At 39.9% G+C, this 20,120-nt stretch overlaps 1 gene segment (V, D, J or C); it reads right to left on the reverse strand.

Moving 5' to 3' along the window:
* Positions 1–129: 129 nt before the first annotated feature.
* LOC142848311 (T-cell receptor gamma chain C region C7.5-like) lies at positions 130–18,360 on the reverse strand. The segment is given in 6 exon segments: positions 130–688; positions 1,240–1,281; positions 2,727–3,056; positions 5,390–5,456; positions 17,785–18,092; positions 18,201–18,360. Coding segments are annotated over 6 exon segments (996 nt in total).
* Between the last annotated feature and the right edge of the window lie 1,760 nt (positions 18,361–20,120).

Raw genomic sequence — 20,120 nt, forward strand, 5'->3', positions numbered from 1 at the left:
GACTGTAGACCAAGATTAGGGACGTGATTTTGGACTCTTGTTACCAACTGTCACTGAATGCCATGGCTCTGTTATCATACTGTGTCCTTCACGGTTATTAAATGAAAGGAAAGACTGACAAAAGCAGACTTCTGATTTTCAAAAGAATTTATTGTCTCTAATATGAAGTACAAGAATTCAAGCAGTAAAGAAGGCTCTTTAGGGTGTCTGGCATGGGGGCTTTCTGGGAGTTAGCTGGCTCAAGGGCAACAAGGACTGCGGGTAGAAGCTGCAAGCTATGTGTACTGGAGCTGTGATGCTCCAGGCTCTAGGAGAACCCCTGAACTACTGAAGAGGATAGAATCAGAAGGGAGCTATCCTTGGTTAGAGAGAGAAGTTGCTCGAATTGCTTATGAAAGTCTGAAAACTTTTGAGTGATTACAGAATGAAATGCATGTGATTTTACAGAGGTCAAAGTTAGCAAGAAAATCTAGCTGGGCCCCGTAAGGCACAATTTCACAGGGAGGCTAAACAGGAGCTGACTGGTTGTGCCACCGTTCACTTCCTTAGGACCTCTTCTCATTGCCACAGGTAGCTGTTCTTCTAGCCAGAGAGACGCTGACCATGGCCAGGTGGATCGCACTCTTGAGGAGGAGGAGAAGGTAGGTGTAGTAGGCAGAGGTGCTCGTGAGCTGAAGCTGCAGCGCGGCTAAAAGAGGTTTTGTATTAGTCCCACCTGCTGTTAGACAGCGACAGCGTAGTACAGGTAACTGCGGAGGGAGTAGTGAGTACTGATTGCTGGGGACCTACATGGAGTTAACAGCTCTCCTCACTCAAACCTAAAACAATACTCACCGTTCTCAAAAAGAACCACTAAGAGGGCCCTTGAACTTGGAAGTCAGTTAATCTGAACCCATCAATGCCAGTAACTAATGAGTAACTAGATGACTTAGACTTAGACTTAAGTTTTATCCTGCTATTTTTGGTGGTTAAAAATAATAGACATATGAGTAAGTGAATTCCTTTGTTAAAATAAGTTGGGGTACATCACTGTACCCGTCATTAAATTACACTTTACTTGAATTAGTTGTTCACTGTGTGGCTGTGATGTGTGTAGTGACACAGTAGCTGTAAATATCACTGTCTATTCTGTAACACCCAGACATGTAGATATTTCTAAATTAATCCAAGGCAGTTCGAATATTGTTATATTCAAAAGGAAGAGTGCTGTAATATTAGCTAAGCATACTAAAAACCTACCATTTTCATTCCAGCAAGGTGTAGGCTCAGCACTCACGGCAACTACAAGAAATAACAGTAAGAATTTGTTAATTAATATGCACATTATTTGACAGTTCTCGCTGTGTTTGTGAATATGTATATATCTACATGTCAATGAATACATAGATGTCCTCACATAGACAAAAGTCTATTAAAATATGAGCTCCATAGTCATATAATTGTATACAGTATAGAAAAGAGTCTCATTATATATTACTCAGTGCACATCTTTCACTTGGTTTGTTTCTGTATACAGAGAAGCAGAAATTCAGAAAGAATATTTTTCCCTTTTTACCCTAAAAAACATATCAAGCTGTCTAAAACGGTCTTCAGAAAAAAACAGCCATGACCTTCCAAATCAAGTACCTTCCCAAAACAACTGCTCAAAGTTCATTGATCATTTTGGTGACTAAGGAATCCCTGAGGAGAAACCTAGACAGTGACCAGGAAGAGGCTCACAGGTTCTAAATGTTCTCATTTCTCATTCCTCGTAAGTTCAGAAGGTCCGTGGGACTTGAGACTATTGTTCAATGCCAGCAGTTGTGACATTAATTGCAAGACCAGCTCTAGGCCCTTTGTACATTCAATCCTCTGCCTGGACGTGCAGCTTTGTACCCACTGAATTAAGAGATCCTTTGGGACCTTGCATCTGATTTATTCTGAGTAAGTTGGAAAGAGTATGCATTCATCATTGTACAGCCCCCTCCATGTTGGGACACTGACATGCTAATCCTGGTCTCCCCATCCACATCCCTGTTCAGGCCTATGTGGGCTTTCTGAAATGCATTGAAATGTCAGGAGATGCCTTGGTTATGAAGCATGCTTGCAACCAGTATCCTTACTCGATTTTTAATTATGATATCCTATATGACAGTTATACATACAGCAGCAACCAAAATCTGAAGATTTCAAGGCTGCTAAGTTCACTTCTTTTTTTGTAATAAGCTTTAACTCTTTCATTTGAATATGTCGTTAACTAAGGCACCAGTTTCTAAGGCATCAGTGTTGGAGACCTGAACTTTGTACACAATAAGATTAAAGTAAATGATTTTGTTTGCTTGGCAGAATATTCTTAATTAAGTCATCCAAAGCAGAGCCTCCATTTTAGCATTTATCATGTACTTAATTAAAATTAAATTAAATTTAAATTAAATAAAATCGACAATTTCTAGAAAGAAAGAAAAAAGAAAGAAAGGTAGGAAGGAAAAAGAAAGGAAAGAAGGAAGGAAGAAAGGAAAAAAGAAAGAAAGAATCAAATATGGATATTTTGGATAATAATGATAGATTTAGAAAAACCTAAGCCAAAGCCTCTGCCGTCTTAGTATTTTTGGTAAAGTACATGATAAAATGCATGCAGTGGCCCTGTTAAATGTCTTATGTTGATTTTTATTAATACATGATAAAAACCTGGATATTTTCAAACACATTTTCTAGAAAGCTATATTTCAAAGGTTATGTGCACATACCTTTCTCTATTGGAGGAAAGGAAATCTCTTGATCAACTCCTTTCTTATTGTTCTCATGTTTGACAATGCATCTGTGCTCTTTACGCATTGACTCTGCAGTCACGGTAAGCCAGCTAAACTTCATGTATGTGTCATTGGTTTTCAGTGTATTCCCTTCCTGGGATTCCAGGATCTTATCGCCATCCTTTTCTTTCCAGTATACACTTATAACATCAGGGAAGAATTTCTCAAGGAGACAAAGGTATGTCCCAGCCTTATGGAGATTCGTTTCAGCAACGGAAGGAAGGAAAATGGTAGGCTTGGGGGAAATGTCTGTATCAAACCTTTTGTCTGTAAGATAAAATGGAAAATCAATAAAAATAATAATCATGAGAATAGTAGTTATTATTTCTGAGACAGAGTCTCAGGTAGCCCATTGTATCATCCGACTTGCTATGTACCCGTGGATGGCCTCCTTCTGATCCTGGTCCTCCTGCCTCTGCCTCCCAAGTGCTAGTGCACCACTAAATCCAGTCACTCAAAATAATTATTACATATCATTATAAACACAATATTGAATGGTTAGGAACAACTTCTGTCTTTACACTACCTGTTTTCTCGTGGTGTGGTGAAATATCCATTCATCTGGGAGGATGGATGGTAGGGTGAGGAGACAAATTGCTCCTATGGTCATTGTACAGATGAAGGTTTCTTGTCATTCCTAACATGCTTCCCTTCCCATCCTTTGTGACTTTGTTCTCTGGCAATTTAGTGCAATCCACTGTCAAATTATGTGCCCTGCTTTCCTTAGAGTTCAGTGGAATAGATGTCAGGAGGTAGCTTTCAACTTTTCATTGTAGCTGTATGAGGTCCCTTACGTAATGGAAATATCCTTCCATGTGTAATTGCAATCAATTGAATAGATCTGCTAGCTGAGGTTGTGGATCACTTTCTCAGTTTGAAGTTCTCAGGGATCTCCTAATTGCTCTCTACTTTTAGGAAGCATCCCAGCCTCACATGAGAACCACTCCTAGTTTTGGAGTTGAGCATGTAGCTGTAGCTACACCTCCAAATTATTCCTAGTGTGTTGAATGTAGGTGCTTCAGTGGATAACTACCTAGTAAGGGGCCATGGAAAGAGGGGATCTTCCAAGGAAGGAAAAGTAGAATATAATGCTATTAAGGGATAAAGAGAAAACTAGAATGAGATTAAATAGGGAGGAGGATGGAAAAGCCGAGTATGAGTATCGACAACTAACACTAAGTGAAAAATCACATGGAACAAGTAGAGAAGTTATAGTTCCATAACTGTGTTCAAAACCTAGACTTGTTCACAGTACACTAGACCTGGAAAAACATGAAGGCTACTGTCCATTGAGTCTATCATAGACTTGTCTGTAATAATAAACCCCACACCAGTGTCAAATGCTTTAATAATGACTTTTGTCATGATATATGAATGTTTTATGGAAGTCTGAATATCTGCAAGCATTATATAAGATGTTTGCACAAGTGTTCTTCGTATCAACATTTGTAATTGCAATCTCCTGGAAAGTGCTTCAGGAAATCCCGCTCACAGCCCTCTTCTTTCTAAACATCATCACCTCCACTTCACTATGGCCATGCCTTGCCTTCCTTCAATTACTTTGAAAACATATTCATTCCAAATCTACCTGTGACAACATATTTCATTCTCCTACCAAACATGAAGGAACTCCAAAGTGATTCAACCCATATCCAACCAGGAATCTAACTCTGCCTTGCAGCTTGTGTCTTGTTCCCATAGGTTGAGAAGTTTTATTTTATTTTTTACAAGATTTTCCAGCTGTTTCTCTATTTCCTCCCTTAAAGGTTTGTCATTTATAAATCAGTTCTCAGTCTAGAATGCAATTTCAAGTTATATGAGACTTTTTTTTTCAGAGAGAAATTTTCAAAGAAAAATAAAAGCAATAATCATGTGCTTGGGCAGAACTACTAATAATTAGACAACAAATGTGTTCTTATCAAAAAGTAAAGACACAGGAAAAAAATTGGACTATAAAACTATCCTAAGCTTCCTTGAGGGAAATAATGGTCACATAAAGATGTAAAACCGTGAAAGGCCATTTACATAAACACTGGGCAGAAACAGTTTGCACAAACTACAAATTCTTACAGAAAGCTCCAGGTAATATTTCAAGAAGCAGAGTGACATAAATTGTGACCCAACTTGAAGTCAGACAAATAAGAAAGGGATTTACTCATGTTCTATAGTAATTTGCTGTGAATTATGATCAAAATCAGTAATAATGATCTCCAGTTTGTCTGGAGAATGGAGCACTAGTTGTATTCCAGACTACAGAGACAAGCCATCAACAAACCTTCATTCTGAGGATTCAGCTAAAAGACAACACTATCCCGAAGCAATAATTTACCCCAATCGTCTATGCACATGATCCTCAGAATGACTTCCACTTACTCTTTGTATGTGCTACTATTCTAAATATAATTTCAATGTCTTATGGGTGGAAAGAAGAAACCATTTATAAAGTAGTTTTTGCTGTCATATTCAATAATCTATTCTGAAAATGACTCAGGCTAAGAACATTGTAATCAGGTACAGTAGCTCATCATGGTTTCTGGTCTTTTTCTACAAATATATATATACTTTTCATCACTGGAATGAAGCAGGAAAAAGTTACTTACCAGGAGGGATTACTATGAGCTTTGTTCCTTCTGCAAATACCTTGCTCCAGCCCGAGCTATCACAGTGCTCACAGCTTCTACAAAAATCTAAACCTTCTCCAAACTTTCTTGACACGACAGGCAGGCTGAAGTCTTGTCATGATACACTGGTGTGGTCTCCTTAGAAATCCATTGATTATAAATTGTGTGACATCTGGTTACTTGAAAGTTTTTTCAGAAACTAACGTCATACATTGTTTTCCCTGGAGGAAGTGATGACGGAAAATAGAGGGGGTACAGTGGGAGAAGAAGAGAGGTGGGTTAACTGGTCCACCAACTGTGAGGTGGTGATAAAGAAAATAGAGGAGGTACAATTGGAGAAGAAGAGAGCTGGGCTAACTTGTCCATCAACTGCATTTTTTTTCAAGTAACTAGGAAAATTATTCTAAGAATTGTTTTGCTTTTAATTCCAGGAGTTCCGTTGTGTTGAAACTACTCAGTGTTTACATCAAAAGAATGCGTTTTGGTTCTCACAAGCACCAATGCTTCTTCTTAGGAAGAGGGGAAATATTTCTGAAAAGAGGAAGCTCTTTAGTAATTTAAAATAAAATGTGCCAACACATATAAAAAATGCGACCCAACTTCTATATTTGAAAAAGCTGCCATTATTAGTTGTCATTAATCAAGAACTGTTATTGTAGCTTTATGAATGAAAAAAATGTAATCTTTCAAGCCTTACTGTAAAATAATTGTAAAAATTAATGAGTTATAAAGTGTTTCATTGCATTTGTAAAAAATAGTGGTACACATGCCTCTAATGGAATTTAACACCTCTCAACAAACAGTGTACCATGCCTAGTACTAGAAACCTAGCTAGCTATTTAATGGTTACTGGGAGAGAATCTCTAACTACTAATTTGCTAAACCAGAATAATCACTAACAACAATCTATAAACATTAGTCCTTACAACCACAGATAAGTGTAGTCATCACCCCTCATTAAGGAAATTTCTCTTTGTAACAGATGGAGAAAATCACAGCCAGTCAACATACAGAGTTATGGGACAAAATCCCAGTGGATACATCTACAAGGATACATCTCCCACACCTATGGCTCAAGGTACATTATGGAAGAGCGGCCAGAAATATTGTAGGAGCCAGAGGATCAGTGTATTTGCTGTCAGATTGTATCTCCTAGTAACATCAGAAGTTTTGTTCATAAAGTCTCACCAATATGCCTGGCCAAGTGTGAGCAGAGCAAAGATGACAACCAACGAACAAACTAAACTGGAAGTGGAAAAGTCCACAAGGTCTCAACCCTACACAGAGAACTACAGGAAACTGAGTAAGGCTGGGAGTGGGAGGGGTGGTCCTCCCCAGAGGAGCACATCAGTTGGTTGTCCAGTGCCAAACAATCAACTGTGGAAAGATGCATAAAGTAACATTATATGGACTGGAAGGTTATATTTAGAAATATAGCAGTTAATGAAAAAGAGGCCATGAACATGAAGGAGAGCAGAAAAGAGAAAAGAATATATGAAAGGGTTTGGAGGTTGGAAAGGGAAGGGAAAAATGTAATTAAATTAAAATTTCAAAAGTAAATAAAAAAGAAAGCATAAAATATAAGGACTATATAAAAAAGCAGCATCAAGTTTTAGTAGTTGCCAACTAAAATCCTTCCCCATACCCAAAGTCGTTCAGAGCAGAAAAGTACCGGAGCAAAGTCATGTCTACGTTAAGTTTAAAATAAACTATGTAAAATATAGAGATGCCCTCACACATGGTTTTTTTGTTGAGAAAACTTAAGATCTAGATGATATATAAAAGTATATCTTCCTGATTATCTCAAAGGGAGGGAAAGAGTTACAGGTCCAGTTTTTATCTATTCTTCCCTGCACTAAATGAGCAGCCTGGATCCCAGCCTGATACCTAGCTTTGCAGCGTAGTAAATGAAAGTGCTTCATCTTCCACGCTCCAGTCTCCAGTCTTCTTACTAAAGGTGAGGACCACGGGTTCTCACAAACACTTCCCCTCTGCACATAGAAAATAGCTTCCTGAGCCGGGTGGTGTTGGTGCAGGCTTTTAATCCCAGCACTCGGGAGGCAGAGGCAGGCGAGGCCAGCCTGCTCTACAAGAGCTAGTTTCAGGACAGGAACCAAAAAAAAAAAAAAGCTACAAAGAAACCCTGTCTCGAAAATAAAGCTCTAAATAGCTCAGGGAACAAAATCAAGTTTTGATTAATGGAATTGGATCAAAATAAAAGGCTTACTTAGAGTAAAGAGATGGCCTACTGAATGGGAGAAAGTCTCTGCCAAAAATTAATCTGACAAAGGATTAGTATCTAAGATACATAAAAAATTCAAAAGCTGAATAACAGAAACACACACTCCCCAGTCCAATCAGTAACGGTCAATGAATTGCAGGCTTTTCTTAAATAATAAAGTCTAAATGACCAGTAAGTAGTTGAAGTGCTCTCAAAATCCTTAGCCACTGGTGAAGCAGAAATAAAAATTGCATCCCCTTCTAGTGAGAATGACTTGCATCAAGAAAAGAGTCAACAACTTCAAAAATTATTGCAGGGGTGGTAGTAAGGAGCCATTATGGAACAGTCTTGAGGATGGCTAGTGAAGACAACTTAAATCCTAATTCAAAGCAAAGATTGAATAAATAAATATGTAAATCATGAGCAAATGAAGCATCATAAAACTCAAGTTTGAACATTGACATACAAAGTTTTGTATTGCATTTTCAAGTTGGAAAATGACAACTTTATTTTATTTTTATTTTTCGAGACACGGTTTCTCCGTAGCTTTTTGGTTCCTGTCCTGGAACTAGCTCTTGTAGTCCAGGCTGGCCTCGAACTCACAGAGATCCGCCTGCCTCTGCCTCCCGAGTGCTGGGATTAAAGGCGTGCGCTACCACCACAGGGCACAACTTTATTTTTTAAAAAAATAAAACAAACTATCTTCTTTTCATTTTACATACCAACCCCAGTTCCCACTCCCTTCCCTCCTCCCATTCCCCCTACTTACCTCCCCATCCATTCCTCAGAGAGGGTAAGGCACATTGCTTTGGGGAAGGTTCAAGGCCTTCCTATCATATCTAGGCTGAGCAAGATATTCATCCAAAAAGAATAGGTTCCCAAAAAGCCTATAAAAGCAGTTGGGATAAATCCGGGTGCCACTGTCAGTGGCCCCTCAGTCTTCCCCAGCAATTTAACTGTCACCCACATTCAGAGAGACTAGTTTGATACTATGCTGGTTTCTTCCCTGTCCCGCTGGAGTTGGTGAGCTCCCATTAGCTCAGGCAAACTGTTTCAATGGATGTACCCATTATGGTCTTTATCTCTTTTCTCATATTCTCATTCCTCCCACCCTTCAACTGGACCATGGGAGCTCAGTCCAGTGCTCCAATGCAGGTCTCTGCCTCTGTTTCCATCAGTTGCTGGATGAAGGTTCTATGGTGCTATTTAAGATATTCATCAGTCTACTACAGGGCAAGGCCAGTTCAGGCATCCTCTCCTCTATTCTTTAGGGTCTTAGCTGGGGTCATCCTTGAGGATTCTTGGGAATTTCTCTAGTGCCAGGTTTCTTGCTAACTTCATAATGGCTCCCTCAATCAAAATATCTCTTTCTTTGCACTCATCTCTGTTCTTCCTCTATCTTGACTATCCCATTCCCTCAAATTCTCCTCACCCCTCCCCTTCTTCTTTCCTTTTCCCTGTCTACTCTCCTTTCTCCCCCCACCCCTGTGCTCCCAATTTTTTCTGGCTATCTTGTCTATTTCAACTTTCCAGGTGGATCTATATATGTTTTTCTTTGGGTACACCTTGTTACTTATCTTCTCTAGAATCATGAACTATAGGCTCAATATCCTTTATTCAGAGCTAGTATCCACTTATGTGTAAATACATACCATATTCATCTTTCTGGATGAGAGTTACCTCACTCAGAATCATGTTTTCTGGTTCCATCTATTTGCATGCAAATTTCAAGATGGCATTGTTTTTTACTGCTGAGTAGTACTCTAATGTGTCAATATGCCACTTTTTCTTTATTCATTCTTCAGTTGAGGGGCATTTTGTTGTTTCCAGGTTCTGGCTATTACCAATAATGCTGCTATGAACATAGTTGAACTAATGTCCTTGTAGTATGATTGACTATGTTTTAGGTATATGCCCAAGAGTGGTATTGCCGGGTCTGAGATAGGTTGATTTCCAATTTTCTGAGAAACCACCATACTGATTTCCTTTGTGGTTGTACAAGTTTACATTCCTACCAGCAATGGAGGAGTGTTCCCCTTACTCCACATTTTCTCCAGCATAAGCTTTCATTGGTGTTTTTTATCTCAACCATTCTGACCAGAGGAGCGATAGTATGTGTAAGCTAAAAAATAAAATAAAACAAATCCCTAAACAAAGCCATGTTTTCCTCTTCATAACACGTCCATATCTTTGCCATCGAGGACATGGAAACAAGTTTGAAAAGAAATAACCAATACTTTGGACACTGGAGTCAGGCTGGAGTTGGAATGACTTCATTTGGCTGCTACTGAGACTTCTGCAGAGAAGCGTTTGCCTAGGTTTTGTTGCTGCTGTTCTTATTCTCCAGGTAAGAACTATGGGATGTTGGACACAGTCTGCATCTCTGTGGCAAGACAGGTATCAGGCCATGGCTACCAAATCTGAGTCAAACGTATGGACTCAGCAACGAGAGGTCCATGGTTTCACTGTGTAGAGTAAGAAATATACGCTTGTGCCAAACAGTCGTGCCAGAACTGGCAAAGGCTTTACCAATATATTCATGAAGAAGATTTTTGCTGTGCTCCTTGCACCTTATTTATGCCCCAGAAGCCCTTCCAAGTATTGAGACCAGAAACAAGAGAAAGCTGCAGGAATGAAGATGGCCAGGTAGATATGGAGAAATAGCACGGGGATGAGGAGCATGGAGCACACTTGCCAAATGCATCCCTCTCCCTTTCAGTTGTGTGATAATGTCATAACTAGCTTATAGCACCCAGCCTACACTGGGGGTCTAATGGCATCGGTCTGCCAGGCATACTTGTCACCACATCCCGTTGAATGAAATGCCATCTTGCTAAAAGAAGTTTATCTTAGTAGTGCTCATAAGAGAAACAGGCAAAGGGACTAGAAACAGGGCTGTTGCTGCCTTACAGCATCAGTGGCTTGGGACGAGCCACTCACCTTTTCTGGGCTCTAGCTTCCTCACTTGGAGTGACAGCTCTGACCAAATTGAGTCCTAAGGACCCAGCCAGTCCCAGCACCTGTGAACCTGTGAAGGAGAACACTGAGGGTCCTCAGTGGTTTAGCCACCATGAGTGCAGCTGAGGAGCAGGGAGAAGAAGGTTTTCTTACAGGTTCCCTCAGATGATGAGACACCGTGAGATCCCAGCAGGCACAGTAGTATGTGGCTTCGTCTGCTCTGATAACATTGTTGATTATCAGGTAAAAGATACCGTCGCTCTTCTCATCTGTTTCCAAGCGGGAGTTGAGTTTGTCTTGCTTTTGAGTCTTGGCTGAGCCATAGAAGATTCGTTTTATGGGCTCCCCTTCTCTCAGTTGGTACCAGTGCACAATGGTATTCTGAAGGGGGACCCCAGACAGCTTGCAGCTTATGTGCACTGTCTTGTTTGGTCTTCGTGTAAAAGACAGCTGATCCTGAGATATCCAGTAGTCTCCATCTGAATAATGAGGGAGAGAAATCAGAGATTTCCAAATAATTATTATTCTCACTTGGCTCAGTATACAAAAAATAATGAAAGGGGGAAAGGAACAACATCAACTTACAAACTGAAGAGAAAAACAGAAGGAAAATCCACGGGATTGGCATTTCCCGTGGCAGCTGGAATGGAGACCAGAGACAGTGACTGGAACCTGAGCAAAAGCAGATTAAGACACAGCCCCAGCTCTGTGGAAAAGGGATGGGGGAGGAGGGCAATACTAGTTTCTGAGCTTATGAAGGTCCTGCCCAGTGAGCTGTGTCACTTTATCGTGTTCCTGGTGCAAAGGATCTATCAGGTGCCAGACAATGTCATCAAAACACCCATTACAACAACAATATTAGCTTTCTCATTGGGAGCCATTCCCCCAAAACCCTACCCCTGTCAAGCTTAAGTATTATTCCAGTACACCTCTCTTTGACATCTTTTATTACTCACTAGATTTTAAATTGTTTTCCTTTTTCTTTTCTTTTTTTTCTTTTCTTTTTTTTTGGGTAACTACTGAGTGTAACTATGAATCATCTTGGGGACATGAAAGAATCGTAGTGAGCGAGATCCTCCAATCTTAGGTGTCCGCACAATTGATACACTAGTAGTCCGCTTGACTTGAAAACTTTAACAGTGTAATGAAAGACAGCAAACAACAACCTTTTATTCCTGCTAAGGAAAAACATCATTTCTTTGACCCATTCATAATTAGACTTTCAGAATTACAGCTCTGCTTAATTTTGATGGGAAAACAAGAAAGATGTTCTTTGCTGAGGTTGGGAGTATTTTCACTTGAGCCGAGAGAGCTCTGTGACATGCTGTGTTGTGATATGGAAAGACAGAGGCTGGATGATCACAGCACAGACACACACATGAAATCCTCCACAAGAGGCTCACGTGCACAGACACACACATGAAACCCTCCACAGGAAGCTCACCTGCGCGCGCGCACACACACACACACACACACACACACACACACACACACACACCTCCCCCTACACTGCACAGGATGCTCACATGCACAGACACACATAAAACTTTCAAATGAGATGCCAGGAAGTCCTGAGTGTCCTATGCTCTTCTTACCACAGTGGCTTTGAGCTGAGAAGCTCTGCTTACTCTCCTCAGTGAGTGACTGAATTGGAAAGGGCATCCAGGTCTATCTCTCTCATCACAAAGTCCTCAAGCTTTCTTGAGCATTGTACTTCTATCTCCTTCCCAGGAAGCTTTCCATATGAAGGGAAACAGAAACCACCCTGGACACTGGTGAAAGGTGTCCGGGGATGGGATGGGAAGACATGATGGGGTTCTGAGGAAGGAGACACTGCACTCGGGCATCTGGTGGGTCAAACTTGGGGCAAAAATACAGCATCAGAATGCTCAGCAATCTTGGTCCTAATTCTCTGGGGAGTGGTGAGGAGGAGGTAATTCAGCACCCAGGTGAGATCAGCATAGAAGGCTTCTGATGAGTGACAGTGGTCTAGTCCATGTGGAGTGTAGGAGGAGGCGTGTGTCTGTGCATGTGAGCTTCCTGTGGAGGGTTTCATGTGTGTGTGCGTGCACGTGAACCTCTTGTGGAGGGTTTCATGTGTGTGTCTGTGTAGGTGAGCATCCTATGCAGTGTAGGGGGAGGTGTGTGTGTGTGTGTGTGTGTGTGCAGGTGAGCATCCTATGCAGTGTAGGGGGAGGTGTGTGTGTGTGTGTGTGTGTGTGTGTGTGTGTGTGTGTGTGTGTGTCTGTGTGCAGGTGAGCTTCCTATGGAGGGTTTAGTGTATGTCTGTGCAGTTGAGCTTCCTGTGGAGGGTTTAGTGTGTGTCTGTGCAGATGAGCTTCCTGTGGAGGGTTTAGTGTGTGTCTGTGTAGGCGAGCCTCCTGTGGAAGGTTTTTGTTTGTCAACAGAGCAGCATTTTAATAGAGTGGAGCCCAGTACGCACAGTAATATATCCCTGTGTCCTCTTCTGTCACTCGGTATATTCTGAGATTTGAAGATAAGTCATTCTGCCATTGCTTTGCCTCATATCTTTCTTCACTAAAACCTTTTTCATAGATAATATTTCCTCTTGAATTAAGACACAGCATTCTTTTTGGAGGCTGGCCTGGCTTCTGCCAGTACCAGTGTATATATGTATCGTGCTTCAAAATGATTTTAAATTGACATTCGAGAAACGCTGTATCTCCTTTTCTCTTGGTGATATATGACATTAGATGTGAAGTGGGAATGCTTCCTCCTGTATCTGAAAGATAACAAAAGCTAAAACTTTAAAAAATCCAAAATTGTGAATTTTGAATTCCGTTAAGATAATACAAATTTGGTGTCCAAGTCCAATTCCAGTCAGTGTCTGGGTTTTGTGGGTCCCCCACCCCTCATGTGCCTTGAGGGATTCAGAATCATAGTGGAATTTATCAGTTCAATTTGAACAGCTGTGTGAGTGTACTGCTTGGAAATGTGGTGTGACCTGACTGTCCCTGTTTTCTGTATCCCGAGAGTGAAGAACACCTTACTCACAGATCCTGAGAGAGGCCAGTGTGAAGATTGACAGCAGAAGCCACATTCTGCGGCCTTTGTCCTGAGGGAAACTGAACACTAAGGCTACACAGGCCCAGAATAAAAGAGACTAGTGCAGGAAGAGGAAGTGGCATTCTGGGGACTGACAGGGGGGCGGACATGGTGTTTTATCAAGATTGCTTGTGGCAATTGGTTTACCTAACTCACTTATTAGCGGATTTCTCTATTGTCCTTATGGAAGATGTTTATCAAACGATCAATTTAGAGACACAATTTCTTGTCCCCTTAGCATGCCTCAATTGTACATATCAATGGAGTATGGAAGACTAGACATGTGTAGTGTTTGTTCTCCACCCTTCTCAAGCCCTGTGAATCATGATTTCAGTTTCAGGTTGACACTTTTAACTTGCATGTATGAGAGAGAACTTTTAGTTCTTTTCTGGTCAAAACTGATTGTCTTGTTGAAAGATTAACATTCTTTGTTAGGTTACTCCTAAAATACAGACAGATTTAGTGATGAGTGAGAGGAAGACAAAGAGGAAAGAGAAGAAAGGAAGAAGGGGAAAAAGAGGCATAGAAACAGAGAAAAGAAAAAGGAGGTGGAGAAGGAAGGAGAGGAGAGGAGGGGAGAGAGAAGTGAAATCTCCTTCCAGGGTGGATCATGAGGAGCTGTTCATTGTTTATTTTCACCCTGCACCTGGCAGTTTTGAGTACAGCTCTTCTAGGTGATCAAGACACAGGAAATGCCTTTCTAATTCTACTTTTGAATATATCAATTAAATAGGCATGTTAAAGCAGCTGGCTCCCTAGATTAAATACAACCTTTAAGAAGGGCCATTATTCCCCATTACAAATGCATGCATGTTTGATAGGGATCATTAAAAAGCACAGAAGAAGAAGACAAAGCACTCAGCTTCATGGTGTGAGTGGTGGTGCTGGGGAGCACAGCACCACGGTCAGGTTCATAAACACAAACCCAGAGGCCTCCATGTAAAATCACCTAATCCCAACAATCCTTGGAAAAAATAGGAAACCTGAGCAAGGGACTTGAACTGGCTGCAACACAATCTCTCTCTGGAAATGTTAGAAACCTGCCTTGTCAGGGAGTGCAGTTGTGTCCTGAGTCTTCTCCTAGGAATCTTGGGGTGCAAGGAGGTGGTGACAATGGAAATGTAGTCACCTCTACTCTCCTTTCCCCATCCCTGCTGATTTTTCATTAGCACTATGAAGCTAATGATAAGAGGACAAGCATTTTGTGTTGAAAGCAAAAATTAATCTTGTTTCTGGGTCATAAAGTAGTTACTGAAAATTTGCAGTGATTTTGTACATATATGTGAGTTACATATTTTCTAAATATATGTGAGCTACAAGCTACATTGTACGTGCATTGGTTGGAAAGTTGCTATAGAAAAACCAAGTAACAACGCACTATTTCTATCAAGGAATCAAAGAAGATACCAGACCAGCCGATGGATGGTGGATGAGATTCTAATTGTCCTGAGCTGTGGGTTCACCCCTTGAACAGCTTGGCATCTAGACTTCTGTGACTCAGATTGTTAGTATCCCAGAGAAATCCAGATTCTTGGGAAATGAGATTCAGACTCAGTCATCCAGATGGAGACTTGATTTTTTTTTCATGCCTAACACAGTTCTTGGAATCACATGCTGCAGATGCCCAGGGCTCAGGATATGAACCAAAATGATAGAAATTGCATTTTTTGATATGCAATATCACCAATGTGATCAGCTCCCATTAGTAAACATTAGGTACACTCAGGCCTACATACTTGTAAAAATTTTGTGCATTATTTAAGATAATACTTGCAAAAGTTAGTTCAAGTTAACTTTATGATGTTATCCATTTGAAGTTAAGAGAATGGGTCAAAGATAGGTGAAGTAATTTAACCAAAGTTGACCAACTAATATTGGAAGGTTGGAAGTATAACAAACAATCATTAAGTGAATGATGACAAACAGAAACATAAATTAAAATAACATCATAAATTGTAGCATGATTAATAAAAACCCAGAGACAGAAATTGGGATTCAACCCAAAAACCAGAAAAGCAAGGTAGCCAAACTATTAGAGAAGTTTTACCTCTACCAAGGCTGAGAGACCATAGACTAAGCAGATTAAGCCTCTCTCTTTTCCCATTTTATATTCCCTCTAGTGCTGGGGTTAAAGGCATGACTCCCTAGTACTGGGATTAAAAGGTTAGGCCACTACCACTTGGATTTGCTTCTGCATTGACCTTGTGTAGCCCAGGGTAGCCTTGAACTCATAGAGATCCATCTGCCTCTGTCTCCTAAATCCTGGAATTAAAGGTGTGTGTCACCATTACTTGACCTCTAGTGGCTTTAGCTTTGCCTCTGGTCTTCAGGCAAGATTTATTTATTAAAAGACAAATAATATACCATTATAATATGTGTTATTCATCTGTTATCACTCACTGTAGCAAAGGACAAATCTATTGTATTTATTTACTTGTTTATTTCTAGACAGGCTTGGTGCATCCTAAATACTGGGATTATAAGAATGGATGCCATCATACCTGGTTTATGTAGTGCTGGAGAGGGAATTCAGGCTCTTGCACCAGGCAAACACTCTACTAACTGAGCTATAGACTCAGCTGGAACAAATATATTTTTGAAATAGCCAAGTAATAACTACCTTAGCCTGTGTGAGCATTGGTTACTACCACTAGCATCGGCTGCTCACTGAAACTTCATCTTTACCTTGTGAGTAATTGGAAGCTGTATCTCCATCAACCTTTGTGGGCACGACACAATCTATGGGGTTTCTGCAGTTCAGTGACTGACTGTCACCATTGTAATGTTCCTGTCATGTTATTCTGTTTTGGTCTTGTCCTTAGAACTAAAGAGTAGTAACAGGAATGAGTGTGAAAACATAATAAGAGAAAAAGGCTCCAAGTGTATGATGCATATGATTATATTATATAAATAGTTTATCATCAGACACATATGCCAATTAAATCTATTATAGATACATAATAGTTTATGTAACAGAAGCTTTCTGTTGGCATGTGGAAAGTATGCTAGCACCAGAAATGTTTTTAAATCACTATTTTTTTACAATCATTTTTTTTAAATTTGGGAAATTTCCTTTCTGTTTAATCATTTTTATCAATAAATATGATCCTTTATCTCAAAGCTTTATAAAAATCATCTCTACATCCAAGATAGTCCTAGTGAATATGTCGCAGGCTTTTTAATTAAAAACACAAGACTCCAATGCTAACAAGCACTTGTAGACCTCCAGACAAAAGCTAGAGGCCGCTGATGTCACAAGGTTGACTTTTATGAATTTTTAGCATCTTTGTCTCCTATATATGGTAATATACATTCTGCCTGTGTGTTTTAAAGTACTAGGAAGTAGTGGCTAGAATGAGGATAGAGGCAGAAATAAGGGGCTGAAAGAGAGATGTGATCAGTCTGCCCTTTCACATGAGGCTAGCCTACATGTACACACACACACACACACACACACACACACACACACGACACTGACTAGCCCAAGTGGTTGCTCCCTGTTTTCCTTTCTTTTAACCATCTCAGGTCCAGGTCCCTTCCTTCCCCACTAAATGTAGTGAATGTTTTCCACTTTATTAACAATTCTTCAAAGAATGTATTTAGTGGTTCTGTGTTGTTTGTCGCTTTAGACCCACAGATAAGGTGCCACTTCCTCTCCTCTCCATGGCTTGAGCATCCATAAAGTTTCCATCCATCTATTCAAAAGTTGAAGCTGTGAGGCTTTCCACTGTTCTTTTGAGAATCAAGTGAGTCATCTGTAACAAGGGCTTAACTCATAGATTACCAGAAGCTTGATTCCACCCCTTTGTCCACTTCTTTTGTACGGTTATAAAAGAACCAAATCATGTCGTCAGCAGGCTTGCCATCCCGTATTGAACTATTCCCAGATATTCTCATTTAGTAGGAACGGTGTCAAGCCAGGCTTCAACTGCAACATAGTTCCTGGGGCTGCACTTGGATAGGAGACCCACATTGTTGCAGGGGAAGCTGCAGAAGTGCTGTAAGGAGGGAAAGATTGGGAGGTACCCCCAGCTGAACAACAGGTGGCTGCTCATGCTGGGAAGGATGTGGGTTGGAACACATGGCTGGGGGATGGTTCTTGTGTAGGCTATTCCGGAAGCTCAAATACTGTGCTTTAGCCGTAGGAACAGTAATAGATAGCTTCGTCTTCTTCCTTCAAGGAATATATTGTCAATGTCGATGTGGAAGCACTAGGATTTTTACTTGCTTCCATTTTCTTGGTCTCGTCTAAGAGAATATGGGTGGGAGTTGCCATGACATGTAATAGAAACTGTAAACCTTGATTTGGTTTCTGCCGGTACCAGTGTATGGCTACGCTTTTAAAGCTGTTGATGGAGACCTTACAGGATATTTGGGCAGTCTCATCCGTTGCTCTGGTAACTGATATTTCAGGTTGTTCCACCTTCCCAAGTCCAACTGCAAGGAAAGCAGAAAAATTTCCTGTGATTAACCGGCAGGCAAAGAAAGAGCAATACAGGTATACTTTAGTCTCTGCTTTTTAGGGGAAGGACAGTGGTGACTCACAAGTCATGAGGCATGAGAGAACGACCATGTTCAGGAGTGGATGTCTCAGGCCAGCTTCCCAGCGAAGATGTAAAGGAAAGAGGACGTGTGAGCCAAATTTCTTCATGGTCTGCTGTAGTTATGAATGGCTCTGGGTTTCCTGGCCCACACAAGCTGGTCAGATTAGCACGTAAGTTGTAACTGTTCTTCTAGGGGTGGGGCAGTGTGGGTGCAACCTTCTCATCTGTTCCCCTTTCCATTGCTTACTGCCGAGATGTTATGCAGAAGCTATGAAGACATACTTGCTATAACCATGTTTACCTATCTGTGATTTGCTATATGTTCAGGCCTGGAAGGGAAAAAAAAAATCTGACCTTAATTGTCCAACAACAAACAAGCCTTTGAAATGTTTTGTTGACTTTAATTAACATGCCAAATACCTAAACTCTGAGTACTTTCTAAGTTCTTTTTATTCAGTTGGATTTCCCTAAACAAACTGTGAGCAAGAGAAATCACTTCATATTAATACTCTTGGTCCATTTAAGAATTAATCAGATGACAGTTACTGGGGGATCACAGACCAGCTGTGGAAATTAATATTTGTACTTTGTGGGTAATGGAGCTTTTCATGAACAGATGTCAGGTGCAGTAAAATTTCTAAATCAGTTAAAGTTCAATATGTAATGAGAGCTTTAGCTTTAATTTAGTATCTAACACTCAGGGAAGACTTGGTTCTTGTCAGACTCTGTTCAACCTGTATTCTTATTGAATTCAACTTCTCAATAGCTTTGCAATGTTATGAGCATCTCTGACAAATAAAATCACTGAAATAGTTTGAATGTTTTGTACTTATTTTGTATTCATTATTGGAAATAATTCTGCTGAGTATCATTTACATTTACATATGTATGCATATAACTTTAAGTGGATGTGCACAGCTGACTTTAAATTCCCTCCTGATTTTTCCATACTGTAATAGTTCTGGTCTTTATATTTATGTGAACTTTATTTTTAAGAACCAATGACAATTAAATGACCTCTACAGTACACAATCTTGCAGGAAACTAGCTGAGGTAATTAAGCATTCTGGGCTTTGATTTCTGCATGTGTGCATTGCCTGCCTACACATATGCTTTTTGAAATGTTAGGAAATTGATAATGTTGTGCTACACAAAGGCACCGAACTAAATGCTCAGATATGCATGTCCTGCACAGGAGAAGTCTTCTATGATGTCATTAACTATTATCAAACAGTAAAAAATAAAATTCCTAAACATTTTTACAAACCACAATATCTCATTTAAGAACAAGTAAAACTAATAAATGTACGATTTAAAACACCTATTTCTTTGGAAATAATTGCCCTTTAATAAGTGGGGAAAATGTATTTCCTTTTCTAATATGTCAAGAAAAATTTTGTATTATTCAGAGATTATTGCTATATGAAAATTTCATTATATTCCATTGTATTTTTAAATTTTTACTAATAAATGCACAAGGCATTAATTCCAATGGCTAAATAATATTCCTTGCATGTAGATCTAGATTGGAATCAAAGAAACATGATCCTAACTAGAGATGGGGGGAAATGGATGAATCATTTATCTATTCTACCTTCTGTGTTTGCCTACCTTGCAAACCCCTCTCTACTCCTTAAATTCACCAACAGATCATGGTTTCTTGACACAGAGAACATTAGGAATGAACATGCTGATGTAATTTTGAAGATTAGTTAGGTTGAAAAGTAGATATAGATGTTTTCTGTACCTTCTTTTTAGAAGAATTTTTTCTAGAAGACTACTATAAGTGTTATTGTTAAAAACAAAAAAAAATACAAGGTTTTATTTGAAAAAAACTAACTGGGAATTTATTGGCATATTACTTATTCTACAAAACAATGTAATTACTCAAGTCCTGAGGATTGTTTCAACGTACAGTAAT

Source organism: Microtus pennsylvanicus, chromosome 4 (genome assembly GCF_037038515.1).
Source record: "Microtus pennsylvanicus isolate mMicPen1 chromosome 4, mMicPen1.hap1, whole genome shotgun sequence".
In the NCBI taxonomy this organism is placed as follows: domain Eukaryota; kingdom Metazoa; phylum Chordata; class Mammalia; order Rodentia; family Cricetidae; genus Microtus; species Microtus pennsylvanicus.